This window comes from Schistosoma haematobium, chromosome 2 (assembly GCF_000699445.3).
Source record: "Schistosoma haematobium chromosome 2, whole genome shotgun sequence".
Classification (NCBI taxonomy): Eukaryota; Metazoa; Platyhelminthes; class Trematoda; order Strigeidida; family Schistosomatidae; genus Schistosoma; species Schistosoma haematobium.
This window is the reverse complement of record NC_067197.1, coordinates 1,316,317-1,336,429: the sequence shown is the minus strand read 5'-3', so window position 1 is coordinate 1,336,429 and position 20,113 is coordinate 1,316,317. Positions and strand designations below refer to the sequence as shown.

Below are 20,113 nucleotides of genomic sequence, written 5' to 3'. Positions count from 1 at the left end.
AACCACCTGCTTCAGTCTGGGAACCCGTGCGTTATCCTGGCCCTCACACAAATCAAATGACGAAGTGTGTCGCATATGTATTTGGTGCCTCTTTGTACCAATATTTATTTATGTGTTTAAATAAGAGATAAACACTAAAAAATGATTTATTTCTGATAATGCACATGTTCTATTTTTGTTTCCATTAATCGAAAAATTCGGGTAAGTTATCACAAGTTAATTCCTTCAGCTGCCTTTTTATTATATCGGAACTCTCTTGAGAAGCTGAGATAGATTGAACTGGTAGTTTCTGCATGAATTCTTTTAGAAACTTCATTTAGTTTGCTTCATGTTAAGCTTAATGCAACTGTAGGATGGTGTTGAGTCGGCTTCCGGAGAACTTCAACGGAGCCTCCAGAGGCCCAAAAGGAGCTGAAGGGTCCTAGTCAATCAGAGTATGATGGAACGTTCTAGAATTCCAACGTGGCGTGCTTCTATTGGTCGGTAGCATAATATGTCGTTAACGGATTGGCTGAAATATGATGTTGATTTAACAGACGCCAACATCTATAAATACCTATGATTTTCTGTACAAAAATGAACCTTGGGATAAAGTATTTTCTCTCATACTTGTGTCTTCTCTCTGGTGTTCAAGTCGCTGTGTAGTTCTAGACTGCGGGTTACCAGAATAGCTTAGGAAAACGATTATAGCGTTCGATCGACAAGACTTATCAAATGGTTTCAAGACTATGCAAAGAAATAGATATTATTGAATTGATGTGTCATAACCCGTTGTAATACCCTCATCTCCCCTCTCGGTAATGGCTAGATATATTAATCATATTAAGGGCTCTGTAATCGATAATATGGTTTTACTGAATAATACGGCTTACAACCTGTCGTAGTGATTTAGATGCATTCATTGTTTATCTTCTCTTAGGTTTTAAGTTCTTAATTTTTTTGTATTGTTTATTCCTTAAAGTCTGCTACTAATTATGATTTAGGAACTTAATTTGGTGCACATGTATTTCAGGTTCTTTGTTGCTAATGACAGATTGATTATGAAAAACTAATTTCCTAGTAAACTTAATTGCTTTAGTGTATTTTAAATCAAATGTTCGACTGAATGTCTCTTGTTTTCTTTTCGTCTTCCCTTTAGTTTTGCTAAACATCAATGTATCGCTTTGTCAAAACTATTAGCATTCTCTCAAGATCACAGTCTTACTGAAAAGAGACAAGATGAATTGTATAGAACATGTTTAGAAAAATGGAAGGTAATTATGTTCGTTCATGTGTTTAATCTTTTTGTTTGCTTGTTTGTTGTTGTTGTTGTTGTGTTCCTTGTTCGTGTTTCACAATCTTCATGGATTTCATCATATAGTTTTTATTGATACTTTAAGAACTGTTAGTTAATTTGAGCTTGATGCGAGTTAATCACGCCAGATTGTTAGACATTTTAGAGAGATTTATATTCGACGCTTCATTAATCACATCTCTATCTTAGTGATTCAGGCATTGAGAACATAGAACCTGGAACACATACGCATCGGTTCACTTTGTCACGACACATTACTGTGAAAAGATGAAATCATCAATATGAAAACCAAGTTCTCATTGAAGGATTGAAATAATTTCCCATCGTCCCCATAACTTTTAGTGGGTCTTCAATTAATGTTTACCAAATGATCAAGAAGACTATCTTTCAAGTTATGTATCTCAGATATGCTTCCTGGTTGTTACCGTTGGTCGGGCAAGCATATTTAAAATTACGGAAAAATTGATCTCTTTGAAGGTCGGAACATGTATTGTAAGATGCCCTTCGTCATATATCAATGTGAGTAATCACTTTTTTTGGTTAGATGGTGAAAACGATTGTTTAAGTAATAACTCAGTGTTAATCATTGAGTTTCAGTTGCGAACACCATTTATTCCATCCTTCAGTTATTGGGTTGGCTACTGGTCGATGTGTTTAAAAGCCCAAATAAACCACATCTTGTTTCAGGCCTACACATTAGATGAGATGCAATTATGGGTGAAAATCGTGAACGAGTAAGTGGTCGTTCTGATCAAGATCACCTCGCATATATCTCTGTCTGAATCAGTCCATACACCTGTATGTGTACTTTTGTTGTAGCACTAATCGTTCAACCTTTTGACTATAAAACCGTTCACTGAATTATTCTTTTTAATCGGATCATAGAACTGTTACGTCCTTGATCTGTTTACCCAATAATATACAGGAGAGAAATTGTCTCGATCTAGATTAAGATCTTGGCACAATAGACTAATGGCCTTAGGTAGAGAGATGAAAACGAGAGAGAGGGCGAGTCAACTGATTCACTTCTCGATTTATCCCTGATTGAGATTCATGTAAAAAGATACGTAAATAACTGGTAGACCAACACAACCCCGACGCACAAACAATAAAAAAATACAATTATGTCAAAATAGGGGGTTAGGGTGGAAAAACGGAGTACCAAAGGTTATAATAGCTTTGAAATAGGAAAGAGTATGGTATTAAATCATGCATCAAACTAAAGCTTATAGTCCATGAAATAACCTAGTTACAGGATTGAATGTTAATATTTTTACAAACTTTGAATTAAGTGATGTTTCCAAAAATAGCTTCTGTTGTTCGTCAGAGCTTCATTATTTATCTATTCCCAACGAAACCACAACACAGGTTAGAAGCTCGTTTCACCTTTTTTTAAATATCGGTAGTTTCGATAGTAAAACTAGTCCCTATTTAATGAAAAGTGATATAGTTCATGTAACCTGTATTAAGATGTATATCAACTGTTTGTTGTTATTGTTACATAACTATTCTCTCATTCTCTATGATTGACTGACTTTTGTTTTTGAAGATTCCAATAACAGAACGTCGACCTGTCCCTTGGCCTTTATTATCCGCTAATCGTTCACCAATTATTCGTCGTTTATTAGGTGTAAGTTATTATTGGACAGTTTATATTTGTTCTGGTCTCTTTTTTCTTCAGTTCCTTGCTTTCACAATACTCACCAGTGTCATGGTGAATCACATCCCAATACATATTACTTTATAACTCAACGAGATGATTTTATGTTTTGTTAAATGATAGGGTTGTTTAATTCTATCTATTCTTGAGATTATTCTTAACTTCTAAGAATTAAAGTCCTTTATTAATATTTTGAATGTTCAATTATTGGGAGGAATAGAATAAAATTGTTTCTTTGACATCTTATGATATCATCCAGTCAGGTCAGTTGTGTAAAGATAAAACTATAAACAACAAGTGTCACGTCCAAAGTCGAAATTACTCCATCAATAATTGGCACGCCTAACGATAATGCCGTTCAATAGACAATTAATTGTTCGGAGAGGTCAGTATTGAGAAAGTGAACACTCCTCATTTTTCGAGACAGCTTAAGCCAGGAATCTGTGAGACGATCAATTTTTGTTACTATTCTAGTCAGTCTTTTGTAACTACCCGCTTTGTATGTGAGTAGGCATGGTCTCTAGAGGCATTATTTATCTGTGCAAATTCCTCTACCCATACGTGATATATTGATCGATACTACTTCACTTTAGAAACTAAGACTTTCTGCGTTTCTTCTTCTACATTTGTTCAAATGTTATTTCTAACATGATAGGATCTTAGTGGATAGTTTTTTAGTCAAGTAGGCTCGATCGAACCTTCAAAACAGTTCAATTTCATCATCACAATAGACTAAAGAAAGGTTGTAACTATATTAATTTAATAGAATAATACATCTCACTAAAAGCCTACAGATGCATGTATCATGTGCATGGGGATTATACTTCTCCCGTATGAACTAATGATACTATCAGCGTGTGTAAACCGAAGTAAGCGAAACCGTATTCGAATCAGTTACTTATACATTTGTCAATCATATGATATGATCGCTGAATTGTAGAAAAGTGACTTAAACTAGTTACTTTTACGATACTATACAAAATATGTTATCCGTTAGTATATTAACGTCTACTTCTTGTTTCTTTATAGGATAGCGAAAATTTGACATCACTCAATACGTTACCATCAGAATATCGTGCAAATATACGTCTTACACCATTCACTAATGCAAATTTAAATAATTTAGATATTTTATATCATAGTCGAATTGCTTTAGTATGCGGTAATCCGTCGATTACATCAACTTCTGAACCAGCTCAAACAATGTTCATTTATTCACATGGATCTGCAGTTACGGTAAGTAAATTGAGTATACCTGTCTCAACTACTATTTACTACACAGTATTTCGGTTTTTTTTTTAAAGTTTACATTAAACATAGGTATACATGATCATTCAGAAATATTCATAAAAGGATATAAAAATAAGTTCATATTCATCATTTTTGATCCTATTTATTGAATCTATACGTACTACTGGCTAGGTTTCAAAGTTCTGATAAGAAACTGTGATGGAAGAGGGTTGTATAACTACATCTGGGAGTAATAAAATAATTCCGTAATCTTGGTTAAATATTTCATTATATCGTGAATTGGTTGAATTAGATTGTTAGATTCCAGTTCAGTTTTCTTAAAGTATTGTTTTCATCGAAAGATCTAAGACTCTTGGGTTCGACCTAATGAGAGGTCATGAATTGTGCACTGCAAAGATACGGTTCCAAAGTATGATGTGTAAATTACCTCGGTCTTCTAAGTTATTAATCTTTCTGTTAGCCGTTGAAAATTCTTCAAAAGAGGGTTCATAATCTGGGGAAAAGCTAAAAGTACTTTGATCAATCTGTGTCATATGAAGACTTCATGAACTTCTAGAATGGCAATGAATTTTATGCTACACTGATTGGATAATTAACATTTTTGCTACTAAATTCATCATTCCTAGAATCTTTCAAAATACCAGGTGTACCCATAAATCTGCAAATGCTCTTGCTTTCTGTACGTAACTCAATCTTGGAATGAGAGCATCTACATCTCACCTCTCTCCCGTTTGGATTTCAACAATAGAAATATTGTTTGGAAAATAGGAACCAGCTAGAAATTTATAATGAAGCGTTTTAGTACCAGACTTATCAACTTCAACAGTTGATATCTATAATAAAAATCGAACTTAAACTGGAAAATTCCCACAAATCCCCATCCTTACACTTTGATTGTTTTATTATATACATATCACTATTAATATATTATCATACCATTTGCATTCTGAGATTAGTTGTGTATATTTATTCCGTTTGTAATTGCTTTAGGATACTTATTGCACTGTTGATGGAGATCAATGGAATAGATTAGATCAAGTGATACCTAGACTAAACCCACGACTTCCACCTAGTACCTTAATTTGGGGCCAACCATTTTATGAATATGCTGTGAAGGTAATTTTCGAAAAAAGACTAATAATGTTTATCTTGTGAAATGTTTTATGAATATAAGATTAATTGCATTCTTGGTTTGTGTGTAATTTCAGCCTCGTCTTTTACAATTTAGTAAAGAAGTACGCGTTTGTTTCCTATACTTCGAATGATTGTTTTTGATATCGTACAGTATGATAGATGATAGGGAAACACAACTTGATTCTGAAGTGCCATTATAAACTAGGATGAGGACTGGATAGCTGCTTCATCCTAATATAGAACTCTTCAGCAACACTCACCCCAGTCACCGTTTGTTCATTTAAGCCGTATCAAATGCATGGACCTCCTCACTGGGCCCTACTCTATGATTGTGATCATCTTGTAATCTTCAGATACAAGAAACTATTTTCACAGTTGTAATTCCATTATTTATAATTATAAGAATAGTTCTTCATATCTGAAGACGACATTTTAAAACAAAAATTATCAACATAGTACATTTCGTACACAAATAGGGATTGAGTGAGTGGTTGCCTAGTGGTTAGGATGTTCGACTTTTAGCCTAGGTTCAAACCCCGCTCCATCTATTTCCGTTTGGGCAGCCGTGTAGTATTTATTATTCATTTATTTATACACATTAACAGTAGTACGGAAAGGCACCAAACAGATATGCACTACATAAATCATTCAATTTATGTGAGGGCTGTGATACTGCTCAGTTGCCCAAACCGAAGCAGGTTGTTTTTTTAGAGGATCACACCCGGAGCCTTTGATCTAAAGGTCTAATCCACAATGCAGCATTAGGAGATGCAATCCGATGGTAGCCGGTGACCAACAATTGGTTCATACGCCATTTGTTTCCTTAAGATCCTGGATTCTATGTGTACCATATGTTTGGAATGAGGGTTTTCCTACTCCTATAGGTGGATCCTCCATATCCGCCAACCCGGTTAAAGCTCCGGACATTCGCTTTTCGTCCTCTCAATTTCGTAGACAACACCCTCTCCTCGAGAAGGCAGTGAGTAGGACTTCGCTGCCATTGGTTGTATACGCGTGTCCATGTGAGAGCATTTTGAGAGGAATATCTGACTCTCTCCACTCTCGACCGTACCAGGCCATTTAGGTCATGTTCAATTACCCGGTGAATGAGTTAAATTAATTTTATTTAATGGAATTATTATTGATTGATTCACAGTAATAACCATGCACTCGTAGTTGGTCAAAATCGCAAAACTGTCTAACCTCAGAATATTTATGGTATAATTTCACAGATTAAATTAAAATTGGTTTCGATTACAAAATTACATTGAAAGTGATAAAGTGAATAACAACAATCGACACTTCGTACAGGCAGAGACGAAAGTAACAAATTCAATATAAAACTGGTCGAACCATTGAGCCGGTCAATTAGAAAGTAGATAGTTTATAATCAGACAGTTGTTCACTAACGGTATTGGATGATGATTGCGTAATATAGTAGACTAATTAAAATTAAAACTTTCCACCATTGAATATCACGTCAATGATCTTACGGTTTGGACGCTATCTGCTAAACCTGGGGTTTCTGAGCTCGACCGTTCCTTGGCGAAATCGCTGTTGCCTATTGCTAAGGATTTCCATAGCAGGATGTGACAGCTGTCCAATGCTCCCTGGTCCTCAATAGCTGTCTGACTAGTGTCACTTTGGGTATGTGAACTATAAGTACTTACACTCAGTCAATGTAATACGTGTAATGGTTATGCAACAATATATATTAGTCATTATTAAGTAGTATAATTGCGATATATAAATCTCATAATAATCCTATATGTTCTTTTAATTTCCTTGTTAACATATAATGCAACTCAGTATCATTATAAAGGGTTGTGTCGTTAGCTTTAAATTAAACTCTTATTGTTTTAAAGTTCACTTTTCTAATCTGTTTATCTATTTTGACTAGTGAACAATTAATTTTTGCACTACATACTGAAATGATAACAATTGCGTAGTTACTAATTTCATACTTTAATGTCAAAAATTTTCACTAAATTATCACATTATAAGTGTTGATTTTAGTCTTTGCTAAATGTGTTTGTTTAAATGAATGAATAAAATACATTTTAATAGTTGAGATCATGATTCAATTGAAGCCAAACCACTATGGAAAACGTGGAAGCACTGGACGGTTGTTTCGTCCTATTTTGGAACTCCTCCGAAGTGCGCATCCACCAGATTTGAACCCAGGACTTATCGGTCTGGTTTCGCGAGCGTTTAACCTCTAGACCACTGTGCCGGCCGGCGTCCAACGGTGTTAATGTCTAACTTCAAATAATCCATGAAGTTGAACGAAACATCCACCATTGTCTTCAGTGAGTTACTAACTCACAACAGACCCAGTTGTACTCCACTGATCACTGCTTCTCACCAGAACTTCAGGAAATACCTTTTGAAGCCAATCACCATTGAGCATATGTTGATTAGTATCAGAAGAGGTTTTGTGGATATTATAGTAATTTTAATAACTGAAATCATGAGTCAATTGAAACGACCGTCCAGCTTTTCCATGGTTGTCTAGATTCGATTGACTCATGATCTCAACCATTAAAATTACTATAATATCCACAAAAACCCTTCTGATATTAAAATACATTTTGTTGAATGAGCATCGATCAGCGATTATCTGGCTAGTTAAAACCCCCCAGAAAATCGATAGAATCTCACCTTTTGTTTGAGTAGCAGTCGGCTAGTCGTATATGATTGACGTCCGATGATTTATAATCTGCAGTTGAATAATGAATTAAAATTAATTAGTTTGGAGGAAAAAAACATTTTCAAAGCATTTTTTCATCAATAACTCCGCCTGGAGTCCCTCCGGGGGCTACTGCCGGTCCCAAGCCCGGATAAAGCAGGAGGGTTGGGCATGGGGTTAGCGTCCCCATCCCGTAGAAAACTAACTCGCTAAAAAAACGCTAACCAGAAAAAATTATTCAAACCTTCTAAACTCTGCCCTGGGAGTCAGAAGATCTTCATTTAGAAGAATTATGACGCCTCATGATGAAAGCCGAAACCCTTCGGAAGTTACGAGGCCGATGCCCCTTCTGACAACCAGAGCGATCATTTATTTAGGTACATGGAATGTTCGTACAATGTGGGACACCGGAAGAGCCTTCCAGATTGCTGCAGAAATGAGAAGATACAACCTAGAGGTACTTGGGATCAGTGAAACACATTGGACACAAGTTGGACAACATCGACTAACTACAGGAGAGCTCCTGTTATACTCCGGCCATGAAGAAGAAAATGCACCACATACACAAGGAGTTGCATTGATGCTGTCCAAACAAGCGCAAAATGCACTTATAGGATGGGAATCTCATGGACCAAGGATCATCAAAGCCTCGTTTAAAACAAAGAAAGAGGGCATTTCAATGAACATCATCCAATGCTATGCGCCTACCAACGACTACAATGAAGACGATAAAGATCAATTCTACAATAGGCTGCAGTCAATAGTCGAGAAGTGCCCAACAAAGGACCTGACCATTCTGATGGGAGATTTCAACGCCAAGGTTGGAACGGACAACACTGGATATGAAGACATCATTGGACGACACGGGCTGGGAGAAAGGAACGAAAATGGTGAGAGATTTGCAAACCTATGTGCCTTCAATAAACTGGTCATAGGCGGCACCATATTCCCACATAAACGCATACACAAAACCACATGGACTTCACCGGATCACTCTACACAAAACCAAATCGACCATATTTGCATCAACAAAACGTTCAGGAGGACTATAGAGGACGTGAGAACCAAGAGAGGAGCTGATATAGCATCAGATCATCACTTACTGGTCGCCAAGATGAAATTGAAACTCAAGAAGCACTGGACAACGGGGCGGACAGTATCACAAAAGTTCAATACGGCCTTTCTCCAGGATACTAACAAACTCAACAAATTCAAGATAGTCCTCAGCAACAAGTTCCAGGCCTTTCATGATCTACTCAATAGAGAAGGAACTACTGTGGAGAGCAACTGGAAGGGGATCAAAGAGGCAATCACTTCAACATGTCATGAGGTCCTGGGTCACAAGAAGCACCACCACAAGGAATGGATCACTGTTGGTACACTGGATAAGATTCTAGAAAGGAGGAACAAGAAGGCAGCGATCAATACCAGCCGAACAAGAGCAGAAAAAGCCAAGGCACAAGCTGAATACACGGAAATAAACAAACAAGTGAAGAGGAGCATCAGAACCGACAAACGTAAATATGTGGAAGATTTAGCAACGACGGCGGAAAAGGCTGCAAGAGAAGGAAACATGAGACAATTGTATGACACGACAAAGAAACTCTCTGGAAATCGCCGCAAACCAGAACGACCAGTGAAAAGCAAGGAAGGCAAGGTAATCACCAACATTGAAGAGCAACAAAACAGGTGGGTAGAACACTTCAAAGAACTGTTGAATCGACCAGCTCCACTGAACCCACCCAACATCGAAGCAGCACCCACGGACCTCCCAATCAATGTTGGCCGACCAACAATTGAAGAAATCAGTATGGCCATCAGACAAATCAAGAGTGGCAAATCAGCAGGACCGGACAACATCCCAGCAGAGGCACTAAAAGCAGACGTAGCGGCAACTGCACGGATACTCCACATTCTCTTCAATAAGATTTGGGATGAGGAACAAGTACCAACAGACTGGAAAGAAGGACTACTGATCAAAATACCAAAGAAAGGCGATCTCAGCAAGTGTGATAACTACAGGGGCATCACTCTTCTCTCAATACCGGGAAAAGTCTTCAACAGGGTATTGTTAAACAGGATGAAGGACTGCGTAGACGCCCAACTTCGTGACCAACAGGCAGGATTCCGTAAGGATAGATCGTGTACAGACCAAATCGCAACTCTACGGATAATTGTGGAACAATCAATTGAATGGAATTCATCACTCTACATCAACTTCATTGACTACGAAAAGGCATTTGATAGCGTGGACAGAACAACACTATGGAAACTTCTTCGACACTACGGCGTGCCTCAGAAGATAGTCAATATCATACAGAACTCATATGATGGATTACACTGCAAAATCGTGCAGTTGACAAAGTCGTTCAAAGTGAAGACCGGTGTTAGGCAAGGTTGCTTACTCTCACCCTTTCTCTTTCTCCTGGTGATCGACTGGATCATGAAAACGTCAACGTCCGAAGGAAAGCGCGGGATACAATGGACATCTAAGATGCAGTTGGATGATCTAGACTTCGCAGACGATCTGGCCCTTCTATCCCAAACGCAACAACAGATGCAGGATAAGACGAACAGTGTGGCAGCAGCCTCAGCAGCAATAGGTCTCAATATACACAAAGGGAAAAGCAGGATTCTCCGATACAACACAGAATGCACCAATCCAATCACAATTGACGGAGAAGATTTGGAAGATGTAAAAACCTTTACGTATTTGGGCAGCATCATTGATGAACAGGGTGGATCTGATGCAGATGTGAAGGCGCGGATCGGAAAAGCAAGAGCAGTATATTTACAACTGAGGAACATCTGGAACTCAAAGCAACTGTCAACCAACACCAAGGTCAGGATTTTCAATACAAATGTCAAGACAGTTCTACTGTATGGGGCAGAAACCTGGAGAACTACGAAAGCCATCATCCAGAAAATACAGGTGTTTATTAACAATTGTCTACGCAAAATACTTCAGATCCATTGGCCGGACACTATTAGCAACAACGTACTGTGGGAGAGAACAAACCAGATCCCAATGGAGGAAGAAATCAGGAAGAAGCGCTGGAAGTGGATAGGACACACATTGAGGAAAGCACCCAACTGTGTCACAAGACAAGCCCTCACATGGAATCCTGAAGGTCAAAGGAAAAGAGGAAGACCAAAGAACACATTACGCCGGGAAATGGTGATAGACATGAGAAAAATGAACAAGAATTGGATGGAACTAGAAAAGAAGGCCCAGGATAGAGTGGGTTGGAGAATGCTGGTCAGCGGCCTATGCTCCATTGGGAGTAACAGGCGTAAGTAAGTAAGTAAGTAAGTAAGTACCTGTTCTCCGTCTATATTATAGAACGATGCTGATTCTCTGATCAACAATGATTCGTCGGGAACTGTGGTACTGTAAGATTTACTTCCTTCATTGATAACAATTATTATTAAGTTCTTCATTGTTTAGTGTACAAATTACATATTTTGATATGTGTGTGTGCATTTGTTTTCAGTCCCATCTAATCAGAAACTGACTTTTACCGATTAAATTCGTTTTCATTTATGTTAGTGATAAACTACTGTACTTCTGGTATCATGAGGGTGTGTGTATGTCATTTATTTCTTGTAATGATTAATTGTGCTCTTGTCTTTCATTAATATGTTTGTTAAAAATCTTAAAAGTTTTTTTTGTATTGTTCTCTGAATCTTTATAGAATGGTTTACGAAAACACGGTTTATTTATATATGATGTTGTGTGTATCTACGGTCGAGATTGTCGTAAATTACCATACAGGAAAAGGTAAGTACATGTTGTTCTTATGTTTATTTCACTCATTGATTTAAGATATAATCGTTGAATATACTCATATTTATTACTGTTGAGATTATTGTCTTTAGATATACAACTTTTACCTACTTACTGTAGACATCCGGTTGTTTGTATTATATAGACAAGTAGATTAGGAGTCTAGAACCACTGAAAATCAGTTGTGTTTTATCAATGGATGAAGTTCGTTTAAGGTGTGTTGAGATTGTTCCGATATTCTTTGGTCAATGTCTACCTGGCTAATTGAAATATCCGTTGTTGGAAATGATTCCGTTGCAGCGGTGCGGATTCGTTCATTGTTTACTTTCATCTATTTGGTTATTTGTGATTATTTTTCATTCTCCGAAATCATTTACAGAGTATATTCTCCATTATTTTTCACTGTTTACGCATCTACCTTTTTAACTTTTATCTTGTTAACATCGTCTCTCTCACTGTTTTGGAGACAGACTCATGAGGACAATGTCATATTCGATACTGTTTACGATTAACTAACTGATTAATACAAACTAATATGCTAATGGATTTTAATCATCAAATTTTTCTGCAACTTATGATTGTCAGTTAGTCTTGAAATCTAGACGTTTTACTGTCCAATGTATTTTCAAGTTTCAGTTGACGAGTTCTTATTGTTTGGTAATTCTGTGAACGAAATTACAAAAACTCTGTACTCAGTCTTTATTACAATTAACATGCTCGTAATAAATGAAAGTTTATTATCAGCAAACTTGTATATTCTCTACACAACAAATAGTTCCAAATTCATTTTAGTCAGTACAAGTCTATACATATTTAATATTAATCAGTCCATGATGCTATAGATTGTTGAAGTTAGCCCTGGTGGTAGATGAAAACCATCCTAACCAGCTGTCGGAGACGTTAGATGATTATATAACTCAGAATCGGTTACAATAATTTAGATAAATTCAATCCCTACTTCATCTTAGACCCCTGAGTTTTATGGTTGTCTTATAATTTTTCAATCCAGGAATTTATCCTTCTGGAATCATATCGTCTATACCCAGACTTTCCTATTAATATCATTGATAGTGTAACTTTCTACTACTCTTACATTTGTCTTGATAGTTTCACTGTACTGTTCCCATGTAGATTGTATGTTAACGTGTATCGATGCATATACATTTACTAGGTTTTACTACATATTGACGTACAACTAACATACTTATTAAATGGTAACTTCGTTTACAACATAGATGTTTATGATTCCTTTCTTCCTCTTCCAACATACATTTTATTTGTTAGAATGGAATTAGCTGAACAAATGACAAATGTAATTAATTTTCCAGATATGACTTCATCCAATGTTCGTGTACCACCATTTCTAAAATTGTCAGAAATAGTTGATTATGTGAAAAAGTAAGTTGTGTAATTTTTGTCCGCTTCGTCTTCTTCTTCTCCTTCTTATTTTTAGAATGCATTTACATGTTTATAAAAGCCTTTGTATATTATATCTGTATTACTTTGTGAATGTCAAACTTTATCTATACAAGCACACAATATGGTTGAGATGCAAAATTCTAGTCGTCGATATCTTCGAACTATTATTAGGGTATTATGGGACGATAACCAGGTAAGCAACACCGAGGTTAAACATACAGTATTCTGTAGTAATGATACATTTTTCAAGAAGCTGTAAATCTTCATCAAACTCCTATGACAACTGAATCTTAACGTACATTTATGCCCGATTTAATGTTGATAATCACTGACTAATTATATTTGCGCACCTAATGTATGGTATATTGATTTCATAACCGATTACTAAACTCCCTTTACTCTATGAATATTAAACTGAAAGTAACTAAAACGCAGATGACTGTACAGTTTAAACTTTCTTTCTTCATAGTTTATTATATTCTTAGTAAATGTAACTTTACTGTGTTTTGATGCTGATAAGAAGCATCGAAATAGAATGTAATCATTGTATTTTGTAAATCTTATTGTCTTTACTTTGTTTAAGTTTATCAAAGATTGAAGTTAAATAAAGTAGGATATATCATACCACTTGAACCTCTTAATGTTTTTTTAAGGAATAAATAGCTTTATATAGAATGTGATTGCATTCGAAACAGTGGATACTACTATCACTGACTTAAGTACATTAAACTAATTAATCGTAAATATAAAAATTTCACTCTTAACTACACATAGATATTGGTACAAGGAGGCACCAAATACATATGCGCCACACTAATCTCATTTGATATGTGTGAGGGCTGTGATACTGCTCGGGTGCTCAAACCGAAGCACGTGGTTCTCTTAGACGGCCATACTCGGAGCCTTTGACCTAAAGGTCTAATCCACAAGTCAGTTGAACAACATAAGGAGATGCAGTCCCATGTTAGTCGGTGACCAACGATTGGTTCATACGCCATTTGTTTCTACAGGTTACTGGAGCTCATGTGCACCATTGGTTTTAAATCAAGGTTTTCCAACTCCCCTAGGTGGACTCTCCATACCCACCAGTCCGGTCAGAGCGCCAAATGTTCGCTTTTTGTCCTCTCAATTTTGTGAACTAGATTAGGTATGATAGAAAAAAAAGACTTTTCAATAGTTTTCCCAGGTATCAATGTATTATGTCAGTAGTTTCTTAACTGAGTCCTACCATTAACGAATGACCTCACCCTCTTACAAATCAATCATTTCTTGAATTTGTCCCTGTTTTAATGGCAAGTATGCAGCCTAGTAATATCCTGGATTTCAAAACTTATTGGTAATTTTGATTATAAATTTGTCTTCTATGGTCACTCTCTTTCATTTTGATCAGTTTTATGACTTATTAAGATAATCATAACGCCGCCTGGAGTCCCTCCAGGGGCTACTGCCGGTCACAAGCCCGGATGAAGAAGGAGGGTTGGGCATGGTGTTAGCGACTCCATCACGTAGAAAACTTACTCGCTAAAAAACGCTAACCAGAAAAAAAATTATTCTTACCTTTTAAACTCTGCCCTGGGAGTCAAAAGGTCTTCATTTAGAAGAGTTATGACGCCTCATAATGAAAGCCGAGTTCCTTAGGAAGTCACGAGGCCGATGCCTCTTCTGACAACCAAAGCAACCATTTATTTAGGTACATGGAATGTTCGTACAATGTGGGAGACCAGGAGAGTCTTCCAAATTGCTGCAGAAAAGATGATTATGGTGCTACACTTTCTAAGTGTATATGTTTTGTTGGCACTATATATATATTCTGTCCAATCGTTTTTATTTATTTGTTCCTTGTTACAGACTACCTCTTCTACCGTGTAAGGATTCACCAACACTTGTACCAATGCATTGTTTATCCGATGGTTTTACATTTCAACCACATTCTTTGTTATTAGTACAACATATGACAGGTAATTAGGATATTAACAATTGGTTTGGATTATTATTATTGCTGCACTCATCTACCCCAAACTCATTCACTCACCATGTTTCCATTATATTTCAGTTGACTATTTTATTGAATTTTGTTTTTTATTTTGCTATGTCATGTTATTACAGATACTTGTCAAGCTTTTGGTTATCATTTTTATTTTAAAGCTGATTCATATCAAAAACTTGATATTAAGCTGGGAAAAAATCGCTGAAAACTCAAAAATGTTGTTCTAGATAGGTAGTTCTTGCAGGTTAACTACTTATTGACAGTACCAACTCATGATCCCATACGATCAGTGTGTTGTATACAACTTAAAACCCTGTATATATGTTCATCAATCTGTAAATTGTCACAATATAACACCGCAGTGAGATGAATATCAAAGTAATGTTAGTAGTATCTGTGTTAGCTAAAAAGCTCTATAGATAAAGAATATGATTTGTGAACAACGAATGAATCCACGAAATAAAAATTATAAAAGGATCTTGTAAATAATGATTTAAAGTAAAATAAAGAGTAAGTAGATCTGGATCATTGCAACTAATTCTGAGCTCTCACCTAACATCATCATCTCTTGCTATCGGTCACAATAATCGTCTAAATCCCAACTAGATTATCTGGTTACATTTCCTTCCTTCAATTTTCTTCCAGTCTACTTCTACACAGGCAAATATCGCATATCGAGATAGATTGCTGTGGAGGATACGTAATACATGTCCGACTTTCATTATCTCATAAACTGATTTACCACTGATCTCTCTAAAACCTTGAGTCTTACCTTAATATTGCTCACTTACTTGTTCGTTCACAATATATGCGCGAGAAATCCTTCTAGGACACCTATCATTGAATAATTGTTTTCTACATTTGAAGACCACGTTTCACTCATAAAGTAAAATAGAGCGAAATATTGCACAAGGAACTCGCCTCCTTGTTGCTAACATTCAAACGAGCTTTCTGAATCGATACCGAACTGCACCAGAATATCAAACGTGATATTTTTGGTTCACACATTGGGCATAACATATTTTAAACTGTTTGCGATCCCTGATTGAGAAAAATTGTTCAAACGTCTCAATCACATCTTAATTCAAAGTCTCAACCGAAGCCGTTTGATTGAAACTGTCACTTGTCCTATAGCAAATGTTTACACTCGGATGATTCTCTAGTTTGAGCAGGACTATTATTCACTCTCAATTCAGGAAACAGAAAGTATCGGTAGAACACTACAGGGAACAAATGATATTTGTAATATCCCAATGAACTAGAAAAATTAGATTTCGTGACTCAGTTTAAGCCAATTCTTCATAGAATAAATAACCAAATTAAAATTAACCCAAGTTCAGAAATATAACAAAGGAACAAAACAAGAATATTAGATACCTTGTTCCGTCGTACTATTGGCTTACACTAAGTCACAAAACATCAGGAAATCTAATTTTTCTACTCATTGGGATATTATATTCTTTTTATTTATAACAATCTACCCAATGCTCAATTTATTTGAAATTATTAAGCCAAACCTTGGTAGTAGTAGTAATAATATATACTTTATGGAACAGTTCACTTGGCTTTGGAACACATTCCAGTTACCGTCTATTTTCAAGTAACCTGAGCTTCGATATCCCCTACAACGGTTTTTGTATTTTTATTTGACTAATTTATATTTTATTTTTGAGTCGTATCTTTGATGCGTCATCTTTCTTATTAGCAATGATACTGTTAATACCTCTACTAATGTGGGATTTTGTCTGACAACTTCATTTTTGTGCGCTAATGTCATACGACAACTTGAACCGTTGTGACTGACTAAAGATTCTTTTCGTTCTAAAGCATTTATAAAGGATTTTGCATTATTTTGAACCGGAATCGTTGTATGCTTTATATGAAGTGTCTTTTTACACGATCTAAATAGTATCATCATGTTTTGTTTAGTTGTTGTTCAGTAATTGATGAAACTTCACATTTCTATTTGTTTTTGTATGCTTATAGATAATTGGACTGAAGAGATTAGTAGGAGTACTGGAAAGGTGTATTACTTTAACCGAGTGAAATCTGAATCCACTTTCGATTTACCAGAAAGTGAACACTTGTCATTCACGTGAGTACACTGTTTTGAGTACTTTTCGCAATAATATAACTCAGCGTAATTACAAAGTACCAATTTGTATAGTCCGGGTCTTTGAAGTACTCTATTTTCATGGGGTTTGAACTGTCGACCAAGTGATTGAAAGTTGCATGCCTTAATGATCTCAATTGTTTCACTTACGTAGTGCTCCGATAGTGGTTTTTCGACAATTATATCGCATATGTTTGATTAGCCAGGTATTTATCGTTGTTGTTCACACTTAGAGTGTGACAGAAAAACAAGAAACGTAAATAGGTTTCTTGGTTTTGAAGTATTGGAGCTCCTAAATAATTTACTACATAAGTGTTTTTAGACTGTGTTCTAGAAAACTGATTCGATTGATAGTGGAAAGAGTCTTCACTCTTCAAATCAAATGGTTTGTATTTAGCCGCTCGTTTATAGCATCCTCAATGGAAGTCTTACAACTCTGCAAAGATGAACTGGATTGGTGACTACGGAGAGTTCACCTGCAGGATTTGTAAGAAACTGGTTTGAAACTAATGGTTCATATGTGTTTCGACATTTTGAAGAAACAAATGTACGAATGTTTTTTTTTTGGTTACCAGATACCACAAGATTGAATCTCCTGTGGTTGCTTCATTGTTTTTCTTTTTCGATTGAACGTTTTTGTCAAAAGCTCTCTTAGTGTCGTCAAAGGAAATCACTTGCTTTGTAATATTAAGTCCTCCCTCCTCCTCAGTTTATGATTGTTTCTAGATTAACTGACTAAATACTCAAGCTATAACTGAATATCTAGTATCATTTTTATAGATGCTTCTGATCTCTATGAAAACTAGTATAGCTTCTTTTACCTTCCGAATTTGTTCACTGTCTTGGGTTTCGAATATTGCAGTCAGTCAGTAAGAACGTAGAGCTTCGTACGTACGTACTTCTATTCGAGTTGCCATATCACATTACCACACAGATATAATTATCGATTCAAATCTCATAATGGTAGAGGTAGTAAGAGTATAAGCAGTAATCGGAGACATTAGGGTTTGAAGATGTTATTCAAGGAGTATAATCCAATGAAATAAATTTGGAAAGAGAAAAATGAAAGGGACATGAAGAATTCAGAAGATTAGAATTTGGGAGAACACAAAGAATGGATGCACCTGCGCCATTGCAAAAGATTTTGAGCCATGTCATTGAAGGTCTCTAACCATCGGTTGCTATCGTCTCACCGATTTCAACCAGGTAATTTACACCTACCAACATGACTCAGCCTACTTGTCAATGACTTCATGGATTTGTGCCATGTTTTGATCTAGCCGCCCCTGTCTTTCTTTCAACCTACTCGAATATTGCAAAGGTAGGTTTTTAGATTTCAGTCAACTCTATACCAAACATACAATACTTGTTTTAAATGGTTTAATATTTCTCTACTAATCATCTTTTATTTATCTATCACAAATTATTATCATCATGTCTAATTTCTTCATTCTTTTTTTTCTTCTATTCTCCTTTGATGTTCAATACAGCGATACACTATACACAAAACTACCTTGGATAACAGAACAAAAATATTATCCAAGTGTTACTACTTTAGTACAATATTTAGAAAAAATGTCAGATCCTTATTCATAGTTGCTGGGTGATATGCATATTTATTCATTGGTTCAGATTATTTGTTTTCAATTTCATTCTAACACACACACACACTCACAAACACTTTTTGTATGTTTCTTTTTTGTTTATTCATGAAGAAAATAAGAATAACCTAATTGTTTGACTCGTTGTATAAATTTTTTTCTTGATTCGTAGTGTTTGTTTTATCGTAAAATATTTTCAATGATTTATAAGAGGAGTAAAAGATGATGATGATGATGATGATGATGGGAGGGGGGTTCCCATTCAACTAAAAAGGTGGCGGTTTGGATTATTTTGTTGTTAGGTGATTAAAGTTATAAAACTAGTTATCGACAATTTTTTTTAAGTTTTGCATAAAATTTAATATTTGTTACTGTAAGTTTTTGTTTGGCTTCCTCAAGATTGTCTGTATCATACAGCGTTTTCAAAGTTGATAACAATGTCTTTTGTAGAATCCCATGAATTCATATGACATTTAGCCCTTTCTCTTCTCATATAATATACCCTTGTAGGTCAGGGTAATTTTACATTTCTTTTCAAAAGAACCAGACACGATCCAGGCTTAAACTTTATAACCTGAACAGTACAGCTCAATCCCGTTTCACAGGAGAACCAGACATCATATAGGCTTTAACGCTACAATGTGAATAGTACAGTTCAATCCTGTGGCAAAACCACACAGGTACCAAGCACCCTAATCTAATGTGTATAGTTGATTACAAAATATTAAAATGAAATTGTTTTTCAGAAATCAGTTATCATGATTAGTAAAATTGTTGTCTAAGGTTATCCAAAACGATGTTGATGTTTAACGAGTAATTATGTTTTACATAACATATTCAACTTCTCTATCCCCTTATTAAATCAGTTCTGGATATTGGAGTGTAATTTGTTCATCAAATGATTTCATTTCGGCTGTTTGGAGTTATCCATAACTGTTTATTATGAACATGTCACTGTAGCGCAGCCAATTTATCGGATTAAAAACATAAATATAATGAGTGTTAGGGCTTGAAAAGGATTTCTCTACTAAAAATCATTTTGTTATATATCAAAAACTGTCACTAAATGAATGGAGAAATAATTAACGAGACCCAATATCTCAGTGAAAAAGAATGAAGATAATTCAGCGTAGAGAGTTTTATTGACGATTTAATTTACCGAAGGTTTACAGTTATAT

General features: G+C 35.7%; 1 protein-coding gene across 1 annotated transcript in view; it reads left to right on the top strand.

Moving 5' to 3' along the window:
• The window catches only part of FTSJD2_1 (FtsJ methyltransferase domain-containing protein 2), a 37,142-nt gene extending 18,060 nt beyond the window's left edge, over nt 1–19,082 (top strand). The window contains exons 14-22 of the mRNA XM_051214094.1: nt 1,139–1,253; nt 2,844–2,924; nt 3,984–4,190; nt 5,196–5,321; nt 11,724–11,809; nt 13,100–13,213; nt 15,083–15,192; nt 17,208–17,316; nt 18,825–19,082. Of these exons, the coding sequence (XP_051067221.1) occupies nt 1,139–1,253; nt 2,844–2,924; nt 3,984–4,190; nt 5,196–5,321; nt 11,724–11,809; nt 13,100–13,213; nt 15,083–15,192; nt 17,208–17,316; nt 18,825–18,930 (1,054 nt within the window). The 3' untranslated portion in view covers nt 18,931–19,082. The remainder of the gene's footprint in view (nt 1–1,138; nt 1,254–2,843; nt 2,925–3,983; nt 4,191–5,195; nt 5,322–11,723; nt 11,810–13,099; nt 13,214–15,082; nt 15,193–17,207; nt 17,317–18,824) is intronic.
• The last annotated feature ends 1,031 nt before the right edge of the window (nt 19,083–20,113 follow it).